At 42.1% G+C, this 11,889-nt stretch overlaps 2 protein-coding genes across 4 annotated transcripts in view; one reads left to right on the top strand and one right to left on the bottom strand.

The window, feature by feature from the left end:
- Positions 1-453: 453 nt before the first annotated feature.
- On the bottom strand, positions 454-3,145 carry LOC109905459 (flavin reductase (NADPH)-like). Its single transcript, XM_020502836.2, has 5 exons — positions 2,952-3,145; positions 2,035-2,196; positions 1,627-1,716; positions 1,394-1,525; positions 454-1,052 (listed from the first exon to the last, which is right to left on the bottom strand). The coding sequence occupies exons 1-5, from the start codon at positions 3,034-3,036 to the stop codon at positions 898-900; spliced, it is 624 nt and encodes a 207-aa protein (XP_020358425.1). The 5' UTR covers positions 3,037-3,145; the 3' UTR covers positions 454-897.
- A 1,452-nt stretch (positions 3,146-4,597) lies between these two features.
- Positions 4,598-11,889, top strand: part of LOC109904770 (spectrin beta chain, non-erythrocytic 4) — a 62,221-nt gene continuing 54,929 nt past the window's right edge. For all 3 annotated transcript variants that reach the window (XR_004203102.1, XM_031790497.1, XM_031790496.1), the window contains exon 1: positions 4,598-4,981. The gene's annotated coding sequence lies outside the window, so the exon portion shown is untranslated. The remainder of the gene's footprint in view (positions 4,982-11,889) is intronic.

The following is an 11,889-nucleotide window of genomic DNA, read 5'->3' as shown; positions in this document are numbered from 1 at the left end:
GGGCCCACGGCAGCCCCCGCTGCTTGTTGAGAAGAGTAAGAACGATACGTGAGTTCACGTCAGTCTCCAATAACACCAGGAAAAGTCGCTAGTTTTGTCGCTATTCGCTTTTTAAAAAATGTGTCGCTAGAGGGGTCTGAATACTCGCTAAATATAGCGACAAAGTCGCTAAGTTGGCAACACTAGTTCACATAGGTGTTTGTGTATGTGACACTTCTAGAGATGGGGAATAGTGACCCTGTATGTGAGTGTACTACTGCCTCTGCCAAGAAGCCTTTAAGACTTTCATGGCAGAGGTCAGGTGCTAGTTCACCTATAACCACAGACTTTGGTTCAAGCTCAATTTCAGCTGTTCACCCTCAATAGCTACATAGTGCCAGCAAATACCTCTGATAAATATTGTTGACATATTATTTTAAAGAATGTGACACATAAAGACTGCCACTTCACAACTACGTTGTATTAAAAAACTCTTTATTTCAAAAGCTAGCTATAAAATTCTGACACAGCACACGATCAGGCTACAAGTAGGCCTAGGCTATAAATAGCACATAGGCCTAATTGATGACTCACTTTGCACATACTCAGTCAACATTCAATTGCTGTTGGGTTAAAAAATATACAAAAATAAAAGTAAAATTGATATTTAAATGATATTGGCTACGTAGTTAATTAAAAAATCCCACACACAACTACAAAGATTATTGACATATTACATTTGTCATACATTATAATATCCAAGATAAAAATTATTACAAAACATTAGCAAAAGCAAAAGCTGCTATTTCTTTCAAGCAAGAAAGATTGGCCTGTAAAAATAAGATCTAAGTTGCGGTGTCTGATTGGCCAGCTGTGGTAAGTGGTTTACGGAAAAAGGAGGGCTCTGTCTTGTTAGGGTTAACTGTATTCCCCGCAAACCCCAACGGTCTTCCTGTCCCAGTCAGAGATGGACAAGCACTTGACGAAGAAGTGTCCCAGGTCATATTTGGAAATTACCCGCCCTTTCAGCATGTTCTCTGTCACTGTGTACTTCTCAGTCAAAGGGAGATTATCTGTTGGGAATAGCATTTATATTTAGCAGTGTAAGGCACCTAATATGATTACATATTCAGATCATTTTGACTCAATATGTGTATAATGTTTAATATCACTTGAATAACACTAATCCATCCAGTACATACCTACTGGGCACATACTTTGAATCAATATTGTTTCCATGTAATTTCAATGAAATTACATTGAACCAACATTGAATAGATGTTTCATTTACGTCTTTGCTCAGTGGCTAGTGTGTGAGGAGTGATGATAGGCCTATCATGTCATCACTGGAACCACTTACAGTATAGTAGTACAGTACTACATTTCTACTGATTGGGGAAGGGCGACAACTAACCGTCGATGTGAGGGGGCATGACAGCCACGAAGTCCAGCCCTGACTCCTTCAGCACCATGTACATCCTATCATGGTCCTCTGTGACCGGCAGGAGCCTGGGTGGCACTTTAGACCGGTCCCATAGGAGGAAGGCTTTGAAGAGAGATGGGGACAATATAAGGATATGCTTTCTATATGGTAGTTTATTGGAAGTTGGAAAGATGCTGTGACCCTGGCTGTCCAAGACTCTGTACCTGACATGCAGCCAACTACTTTGCGGATCCCCCGAGCTTTCATGGCGTCTAAGATGTTTCTGGTTCCTTCTGACATCATTGTTGTGGGACCTGTGGATTGCAACTGAAACATGAACATACTGACCATTATCTTGGCCTAAGCATTAAAATATGTAGGCCTAGTGCAGCAACCCCCTAGTGCAGTTAGTTACTGCAACTCACCCTGAACATGATTACAAAACATATATAACTCATAACAGAAAACGTGTTTTAATGAGACCCCAGAACACTTTTTGATTTGCACCTCAAGATATATTTCAGCTTGTATAACATATCTGTTATAACTTGGTTTTATTCAGACAACTTAACATATGTTTTTACTAACTTAGAAATCCTATAGCCTACCGATTAAAGTTTGCCTAAACTTACCGAGGTCACTTCTGGTGCCCAAAATGATGATAACAGCATCCTGACCCTCCATGGTCTTCTTCACATCCTCCTTATTGAGGACATCTCCCACCACCACCCTGCAGGCTTTGTGTTCTGCAGGCAGCCTGGCAGGGTCTCTCACCAGCACTGTCACATTGTAACCTGTGGATAATGATGTACAAAGAAGCATTATGAATTTATTGACTCGTTTTATCATCTACCAATAATCCATAGGTATTTGAGTCTGATGGGAATATGAAGATGAGAGGAAAATATAATGCAGGCAATTAGTTCATTTTCAATGAATGGATCTCAATTCTAGAGCATGGCTGTGGGTCGAATTGATTAGGCCTTCCCAGTGTTCTGGATAAGCACGATAAGCGGACAGCGAACTTCATCGCGTATCTGCCGCGCACTGCAATGCACTCATCCCAATCATCAGCAGAACACTATAACGACTTGCATGACTCAACACTTTTGTCGCGTGATCTCCGAGCAAGGAAACGAACACCCTTGTTAATCAAATAAGCCGAAAGTGATTTTTTTAGCACTTTTGCTATTATTTTGAAACTATGTAATTAATAGCACAGAATAGAACAAATCAGATTGGAATAGAATAGAAAATAAAAACACAAATAGAATCAAATAGAATAACTTTTCCCCCCCAGAGGAAGGCTGTGGCAAATTACACTTCCAATTACTTTAGTATAGCATATGCTAATGACAGATGTCTGCTGTCCTATAGCATTGCATAGGAAATCAAATGAATAACGTTCAGCATAGTTTAGGAACAAGGCAGAACACTCCGATCACTTTTGGACCAGGCTACACAGCAATTGATATATGAGGGATTGTGTAAATAACCTATAATCCCCCACAATAATGAGTAAATTATGTAATTTAGAAACGTTGCCTACCCGCTGCAACAGCCAGTGGTAATGTCACCAGTCCGGTCATTCCCGTGGCCCCAAATATTGCAACATTCTTGATCGATTCTGACATAATAACAGATTGCGAAACTATCACTGGTCACCGAAGAACGTTACAACTTCTTACTTTGTGGATCGCGTGCAACAATGTACCCGAAAACATACACGCAGAATGAACCTCTTTGAAACATTGAGAAACGCCCCTTTTAGATAACCAAAAAAGGCTCACTTCCGCAACAGACTCCTCCCAGCCCCATCAATGAATAGAAAACGCACACCGTCACAACAGTGCCGTAGTTGTGCAGGATATATATTCCTTTTTAGATAATTTCAACTAATGTATTCTGTTTTTCTCAGTTTGGAGATCCAAAGATCTGAAAGCATGGCAGTTCCAAAAATCAGTCAAGAGACCAAATTGCAGGAATGTTCAAGCTACCTCTTGTCGAATCACCTTCATTACACTTCAACCTCCTCCACCACGCGACAGCCATCCTGTTATGGCACCAAGGTGACTGACTGGGATTCCAACCGTCTCCTGTGATCCACATTGCGAGCCACAAGAATGTAGTAGCCCACTGACCTAAAGCCTGCAGGCATTTGTTCGGGGAGGTGCTATTGTAATGGGTTTAAGAACGTGCCGTAGACTCACTCAACAGCTACTGCAGCTTGGCATTTCGCCGATGGAGCTATCCAATTGCTACCTTTTGTTTAGTACAAATAGTTGGTACTGTTGTCAAGAAGGGCGGTCGTGTGTTGCGAAGCAGATGATCACTGTCTCGAGCCCAGTATTGGGACAGGGACAGTGGCCGAAGCTAAATTGTTGTCAGCACACTGACATCGGTTACACTATTACACATCTTCAGGTCTCTGGCAAGGTTATGTGCATGTGGTTCACATAGTCTAGCTCGTCGGACTCATGGCGATACAGTGGCTGGGGGGGGGGGGGGGAACTACCTCTGTTAAATAGCATAGGCCCACTTTTCCTTCATAGATGCATGCCACAAGATGCTCCCTGTATGAAATGCTCTTCTTTAGGTGACATTAACGTAATTTATCAGCGAGGAGAGATTACTGTAGGTTGAAGTAAATACATTTGTATGTCACTTTCAGGTACACAGCCTTTATTTAGTTATCCATAGACGTTTCAGGGGTGTGCTTTTTAAAAATGAATGTTTTTGAAGTCAGATTTTTCAGGAGGTGCTGCAGCATCCTCAGCCCTCATACTTCCCACTGAAATGTAGTTATCAACGTTATTATCAGTTTATAAACCAGTAATACAGTGAGTTTATGTTCTTGTACTTTTAATAATATGCCTACTTGACAATAATTCCACTTGTTTTAAGGTAGTTCATGTCATACTGGGAAGTAAAACTTCCAATAGTTGCACATTACATGTTGTCAAATGAACAATGTCCACTGGGAATAGAAGAGGGCTTCAAACACTTTCGTGGAGATAGAGATGCACTAGAATGATTTTCCTATCTGTAAACCCTAGACACCATTTATAACGGGTTATTACTGGAATTCATTTATTTTGTGTGTGTCGACCCCCCCCCCCCCCCCCCCCCCCTCATTTTCTCTCTCGCTATACGGAGGTGGGTTCCTTCGCCGCACTAATGCCGAATTCTCTCTAGCAGTATCACGACTGGAGGGAGAGGGAGCGCGTAGGCTATCAAGTGGACAGTATATATCCGAGCCCACCGGCTTGGATTATTTGATCAAGCATTTTAGCCTGGCTGAAAGACACCTTTCATGGCAGTCGCGTGGTCCCACTAGCCACGGCAGGGAATTGACATGTATTGCCGCATTATCTGCCTTTATTAGCCAGATATCTTCATCCTGATCCCACAGTTCGATTGAGGATATAGGCTACTTGACTACTATGCCAGCGAAGAAACACCGCGTCGCGAGGCTCTGTTCATAATTTGCTCACTGGTTCATTGATACTGGCACCACATCGACTGATTTTTACGTATATTTCGGTGAAAAACAAACTCATATCTGAAATTGAGGCTAAGGTAAGTTCGTTGTAGCATAGGTTGCATGTGTTATTATATATATATATATATTTTTTTTTAAATTTTAAATATCATTGAGCATGAACAATTCGAGATGCCCGTGTTCGTGGGAGATGCAGCAACACCGGCCTGCATTGGCTAAGGCTACTGCAGTGATTCAATAGGGCCGTATTATATGCTGTTTTATTTTGCTGGGTATTAGGCATTTGCTGTTGTTTAGATCACTTGTGTTGGCCGAACATAATATTCAGGCTACTATTTGTACACAGGCTTTGAATAGCAAATATGGGCACAGGTTAGGTTAGGCCTTATACAATGTTTAATTATTTAGAATTGGTCCGCGCATGTTCCTGATGATTAAACGCACGTAAGTGTATGGCACTTTTAGAACATTCATTGCATGTCACAATGGAGCCTTATTCTTGAAAGAAGTAACGTAAGAAGGGCATTAAACAACATGCTTGTACATATAGTAGTCTATAGCCATATGGAGCTTAGGCTACGTTATTTGACCGCAACTACATTAACTAAAAGTAGTCCAACTTGAAATGCTATTTTATCCAACAGCAGATTAGACATATGACATTTATAGCATGGCTGCATCATTTTAATGCAGCCACTTCCTTGCTTAAAAGTGTTAATCCAAAGAAAAGATCTGTGCACTTCATATGGGATGGTGCAGGGGACGGTGATCATAGCCTAAGTGTGGTATGGACCAATGAGACGGCGGTGGTAGGGATGCAGGTCATACAGTATGTGTCATTTTAAGGTTAAAAGTGATTGCACAATAGGGAGTTAAGCAGTTTGACAACATGCCAATATTCCATAAACAAATATCTGCCATTTATATCCTCTTTTGCCCTGGCTTCTTGCGCACAACTGCGTCGACACTGTAGTAGCCCACCTCACCATCAACTTGGATAGCCACCACTAGGCACTACTATTAATGACAGCCTAGTCATGCAGGTTTGACATGAGAAATCTTGATCTAATGTGAGGAGCGTTTGTGTGGATCAAGCCTAAATTCTGTTCACTGAACTATAGCTTTTTTGTTGACCGTAGGGCTGGGCGTAGCCTGTTCTACGGATGTCAGTGGTGTTAATGTTGGTCACACACAGTTGTTCAAATTGTGAAATGACTGGAGCGATCTGTTGCAACACAGTCAGACTCGTGCTGTGACGTCACGATACTACCGCTGGCGCTGTCCATTGTACTGATCTGTCATGGGACGCAAACATGTCAAATTCAGATTCTTTAGCAAAGTTTGTGGGCAAAGGCAAAAGGGATGTCAATAGCCACTTTATTCTGAATGCAAGTGAGAATTTATGGTTTAACGTTAGTATATTTTGTACGTTAGTATATCCATCCATTATAGGACAATGTTGCAGGACTTTTAAAATAATCGTTTGACAAGGCCTGCTGTCGTTGTAGGCCTATGTGAGCCATTCAAACTGACACTACAGGCTACATTTTCCTGTGGTGAGACAGTGATTGATACACGCCATTGATATTTACAGATCATTTTTTAATCTGCATAGACAATAGGTCTACTTCTGGAAATGTGACGCTGTATAACGTCTGATAGACTTAAGTGAAGTTGATTCAGATACGGTCAGAGGCTTACACGAACGGGTGTTTTTTGTGTGTGTGTGTTATGGGTCTTCTGTCCCTTGAACACAGCAGACTATAGGACCCATTGTCTTTACTTTTAAACACAATAAAAGGCCTGGGTCTCTACTGATACTACGGAAGTGTGCATTCAGAAAATAACCTAGCCATATAGCCAATACTCACAGTGTTCTCCATTGTATGCAAATTGACAGTAATATTGTGTGGGGCGTAAAAGTCAAGGTAAAAATGTCCACTGATACACCAATCTTTGTAAAAGATGGATGAAAAGCTGAATGAAAATGGAGTGGGGACCAGTAAGATGAGGGACCAGTCCTCAGCCTGAGGGGGACAGAATTAAAGGTCCTCAATTCTGTGGTGTGTAATGTGGTGTGGCATCTGTCTATGCTCAAGGGAACTTCTTCCTCTCTTCTGTTCTATCCTCTAGTGTCTTAGTTTCTTTAGCCCCCTAACTCCTTACACAGTGAAAAGAGTTTGGGGTCAGGCTGTCACTCTCGTATCAGTTGGTAGAGCATGGTGCTTGCCACGACAGGGTTGCGGGTTTGATCCCCACAAGGGACCAGTATGAAAAAGTAACTAAATGTATGCACTCACTACTGTAAGTCGCTCTGGATAAGAGCGTCTGCTAAGTTACTTAAATGTAAATGTATCTATTCCTGAAACTGAAATGCTAAAAAAAAAAACTAACCGCTTCACTTTGATGATTGTCAAGACGTGTTCATTTAATCGTGTACTGAAGGTGGATTTTCAGGAAGGGAAATATGTTGACCTGGAATACTTAGCGACACTAAATATAGGTTTTAAAATGTTCTGTATCTTTTGCAGTATCAATGCTTTGCAAAGGGGGGGGGGGGACATGTAATCAAGACTCATGACATATTTCTGCAAAGAGGGGCTACTCAGGATAGAAACAACACAATCAGATTAGAATTTAAATACGGCAGAAAGAGATCCCTGAAATAATTCTGCATCTCCATACATACAGTTTGTGCCACCGCAGTGGTTTCCATAGCTCCTCAAAGGACCTCTGCTTCTCTCAGACAGGAAGTAGGAAGTGCGAAGGTCACAGGCAGAGTGCTACTGGAGCAGCTGGCTTGTTGCCTGGGAATAATTTTTTGGGTTGAGGAGGTGTTGTGAATTACTGTACCAGGGCCATTTTTTCCGGAAGCATGTTTTGGGCAATGGGAAAGGGGGATGGGTGGGGGGATACAGCCTGAGTCTTACTCCATGCCGGCAGGCTGGAGATTTATAGTTGTAGCTGGGTGACACGGTATAGCCAAAGAGCAATAATAATGTTGAGTGCTTTGGAGGAGAATGATGAACAAGAGCCAGAAACAAACTGGCGAAAAACAAAGATGGCCGATCTAAATTGTGCATATGTCACTATAGACTATTGCAGTATCTACAACTCATTTGAGCTGTAAAGGGCAGAGGCAGTCTGCAACGAGAAGAAGAAGAAAGAAACAAGAAACAGTAAGGACTCAGTGTTTACTCAACTTCAATGGTTACACCTTGCCTGCCGTGGTGTGGTGCAGACGACTGTCTCTGACCTTCTCCCAGCATCAGACGGATCAAAGGGCTTAGGCATGTTGACTTGTTGTGTCTCTTCTGGAGGTGTCATGGACATGTATTGAACCCTGTGTCATCCTTTTTTGCCTGACAATCTGTTATTGCTTCATTTTAGTCTGATCATCATTGGATTCTCTGTTGAGGGCTAGCCTGATCGCCACGCTAGCTGTTTCCCAGCTTGACGTAGGTTATGTTTCTGCCATTAACAACAGCAGCCTACAGTCTGGCCACCCCGGATAGTGAATTGTCCCCGTAGAAGCAGAAGCATATGTGGGCTGGATTATTGCTGGAGAGCAACAGTGTTGTTGTTGTTTCAGTGCAGAGCGTCTTGGATATGTGAGAGGGGCCTCTGGCACGCTGAGACTCTGACAGCTGTGTTTGTTTACCAGGAAGAACCACATCACGTCAGTCAGTGGGATCCTTAAGCTAAAAAACTGTCTTATTGGAGGGACACCAGGTGGTAGGTCTAGGAAAGGCCTGCTGGGGCGACCAAAGGCTAGCAACAGCACAGGCCAATTCATTTGACACATATGACAGTGTGACAGTTTGGATGGAGCCTTAATGCATTGGCGACCATTGTGGCTGTGTGGTGGCCTACCATCAGTGTGACATCCTTCACTATACAGTACATGACCATGGCATTTTGATTTGCGTGCGGTCCCTTGAAAACCATGTGTGTAGTGCGTTATTTTGTGCAACACATGTGGGGTCTTTCTGTATAAAGGTGATGTATGTTGTTCAGTAAGTGTGTGACCTACCACCCGCTTTCATGGCTCAATGGGCTAGTAGTATCTGGTAGTATGTGATTGTAGGACACACCAGCTTCTTGAGCGGTCATGGAGATGTACTGCTGACGCCTACGGGTGCAGTCTCTGGAGTTACTGTAGGAGGCGCTCTGGGTATCCAGGGAACATTCTGGTGGGGAATGAGACAACCAACTGGAACGCGTTGAGCTGTGAAACATCAGACTCATGCTTCACTACACCCTCCTCTGCGTCTCCTGCACACCCACACACACGCACGCACACACACCCACATACATACACTCACATTGACACACACACGCACACGCGCACACACACACACATACAAATTATCCACATCTGGAGAGGAAGGGGGCTGTGGTGTGATTGTTACAGTACTGTAGCTCTCTCTAAATCTGAATTTCACTGAGCATAGAATTTAGGCCTGACTGAATTTCACTGAGCATTGAATTTAGGACTAACTGAATATCACTGAGCATTGCATCGATCCTTTGACATGATCTGAGACAGATTTGATCATGTAGAAAGATGTGTAAGTATGATGTCAGTATGCTCTCAGTATGATTTCAGTATGCTCTCAGTATTCTCTCTGTATGATCTCAGTGTGATCTCAGTATTCTCTCTGTATGATCTCAGTGTGATCTCAGTATGATCTCGGTATGATCTCAGTGTGATCTCAGTATGATCTCGGTATGATCTCAGTGTGATATGTATTTACTGTACATTTCCAATTGATTCCTGAAATATAATATGTTTTATTTATTGATGACCTCGTTCCTGGAATTGAGAATACTCTCCTGATGGGTGTTCTGTGTTTATATCTTTCAGAATGTCTGGGCTCATCATTCTATAGAAGCGGATAGTGGAGGTCCCTCTGAGGCTCTTTTGACATTTTCTTTTGTATGTCTCACTTGGCTGCTTAGATGTCCAATATTTGTTGCCATTTCTTTCTGACTCAACCTTTATTTCTTGATGTATTAGATGGTTGTCAATGGTTGTGTACAACAACACTTGCAATAGGAAATAGAGAGTGAGAGAGAGATAAGTACACTCCAGTATGTGATTTATGGGGGGCCAAGGGGGGCTCAGCCCCCGGAATGAGACATGAGCCCCCCCGAAATACAACAAAAGTTGTATTTGAACCATTATCCTGTTTGTTTAAAATGAAATGTTATACTGCTACAGTGGTAAATATGAAAATACACGCTTAGGTTCTTTCATTGCATTCATCTCTCTACTCTGCCTGTCTCCCTCTTTCTCTGTCTGTCTTGAGCTTTCGCTAACAAACTTGCAACATTGTTTTGACTGGGTCAAGCCCACTAGCGAACTTGTAACATTATCAACTAGGTCCAGCCTGCTAGTGAACTTGCAACATTGTTTCAACTGTATACTAAGTATTAGTTTCTGTGTTCTGCCTCTGAAACGCAGAGGTCTATAGTCTGCCCTGTAGATAATCATGGCATTCTGCAATAAATGGTTGGCTGATAGGGTATTGGCCAGAATGGTTCACCATGCAAAAAGGCAGTTCCGGTCCTGCCTGTTCTGGATCTTCTGGTAACCTATTGAAAAGTACAACAATGATATAGCAAATTAAGATTCGTCATGTATGCCTTTAATTTTCATGACAAAACAAAGTAGCCTAACACACCTGTGGAAGTGTGTCGTTTTTTCAGGGTCCAACTCCAGCTCCAACTGACAGGTTGAATACCATGTGCCTTATTTTTGTATATTTTATTTAGGGGTAAGGGTGTGGGCTCTAGATGATTCTATCATCCAATCAGGGCAGTACATACAGTACTCATTCAAGTGTTTTTCTTTATTTTTACTATTTTGTACTTTGTAGAATAATAGCGAAGACATCGAAAATATGAAATAACACATATGGAATCATGTAGTAACCAAAAAAGTGTTAAACAAATGAAAATATATTTTATATTTGAGATTCTGCAAAGTAGCCACCATTTGCCTTGATGACAGCTTTGCACACTCTTGGCATGCTCTCAACCAGCTTCATGAGGTAGTCACCTGGAATTCATTTCAATGAACAGGTGTGCTTAATTAAAAGTTAATTTGTGGAATTTCCTTCTTTGAGCCAATCAGTTGTGACAAGGTAGGGGTGGTATACAGAAGATAGCCCTATTTGGTAAAATACAAAGTCTATATTATGGCAAGAACAGCTCAAATAAGCAAATAGAAACAACAGTCCATCATTATTTTAAGAAATGAAGGTCAGTCAATCTGGAACATTTCAAGAACTTTGAAAGTTTCTTCAAGTGCAGTCACAAAAAAACATCAAAAGCTATGATAAAACTGGCTCTCATGAGGACAGCCACAGGAAAGGAAGACCCAGAGTTACCTCTGCTGCAGAGGATAAGTTCATTAGAGTTAACGGCACCTCAGATTGCAGCCCAAATATTCACAGAGTTCAAGTAACAGACGCATCTTAACATCAACTGTTCAGAGGAGACTGTGTGATCAGGCCTTCATGGTCGAATTGCTGCAAATAAACCACTACTAAAGGACATGAATAAGAAGAAGAGTCTTGCTTGGGCCAAGAAACCTGAGCAATGGACATTAGACCAGTGGAAATCTGTACTTTGGTCTGATGAGTCCAAATGTGAGATTTTCGGTTCCAACCGCCATGTCTTTGTGTGACGCAGAGTAGTTGAACGGATGATCTCCCCATGTGTGGTTCCCACCGTGAAGCATGGAGGAGGAGGTGTGGGGGTGCTTTGCTGGTGACACTGTCATTGATTTATTTAGAATTCAAGACACACTTAACCAGCATGGCTACCACAAATTCTGCAGTGATACGCCATCCCATCTGGTTTGCACTTAGTGGAACTATCATTTGTTTTTCAACAGGACAATGACTCAACACACCTCCAGGCTGTGTAAGGGCTATTTGATCAAGAAGGAGAGTGCTGCATCAGATGACCTGGCCTC

This window comes from Oncorhynchus kisutch, linkage group LG15, assembly GCF_002021735.2.
Source record: "Oncorhynchus kisutch isolate 150728-3 linkage group LG15, Okis_V2, whole genome shotgun sequence".
In the NCBI taxonomy this organism is placed as follows: domain Eukaryota; kingdom Metazoa; phylum Chordata; class Actinopteri; order Salmoniformes; family Salmonidae; genus Oncorhynchus; species Oncorhynchus kisutch.
Note: the sequence above shows the minus strand (reverse complement) of the source record. Positions and strands in the feature narration are given on the sequence as shown.

Bases quoted from the DNA above. Each gene is read 5' to 3' on its own strand.
- LOC109905459 (XM_020502836.2), bottom strand. From the start codon at position 3,036: ATGTCAGAATCGATCAAGAATGTTGCAATATTTGGGGCCACGGGAATG. The intron at 1,526-1,626 runs GTACAGAGTCTT...CTCTCTTCAAAG, and splicing joins AGTAGTTGGCTGCATGTCAG to CCTTCCTCCTATGGGACCGG. The intron at 1,053-1,393 runs GTTAGTTGTCGC...TATTCCCAACAG, and splicing joins CATGCCCCCTCACATCGACG to ATAATCTCCCTTTGACTGAG.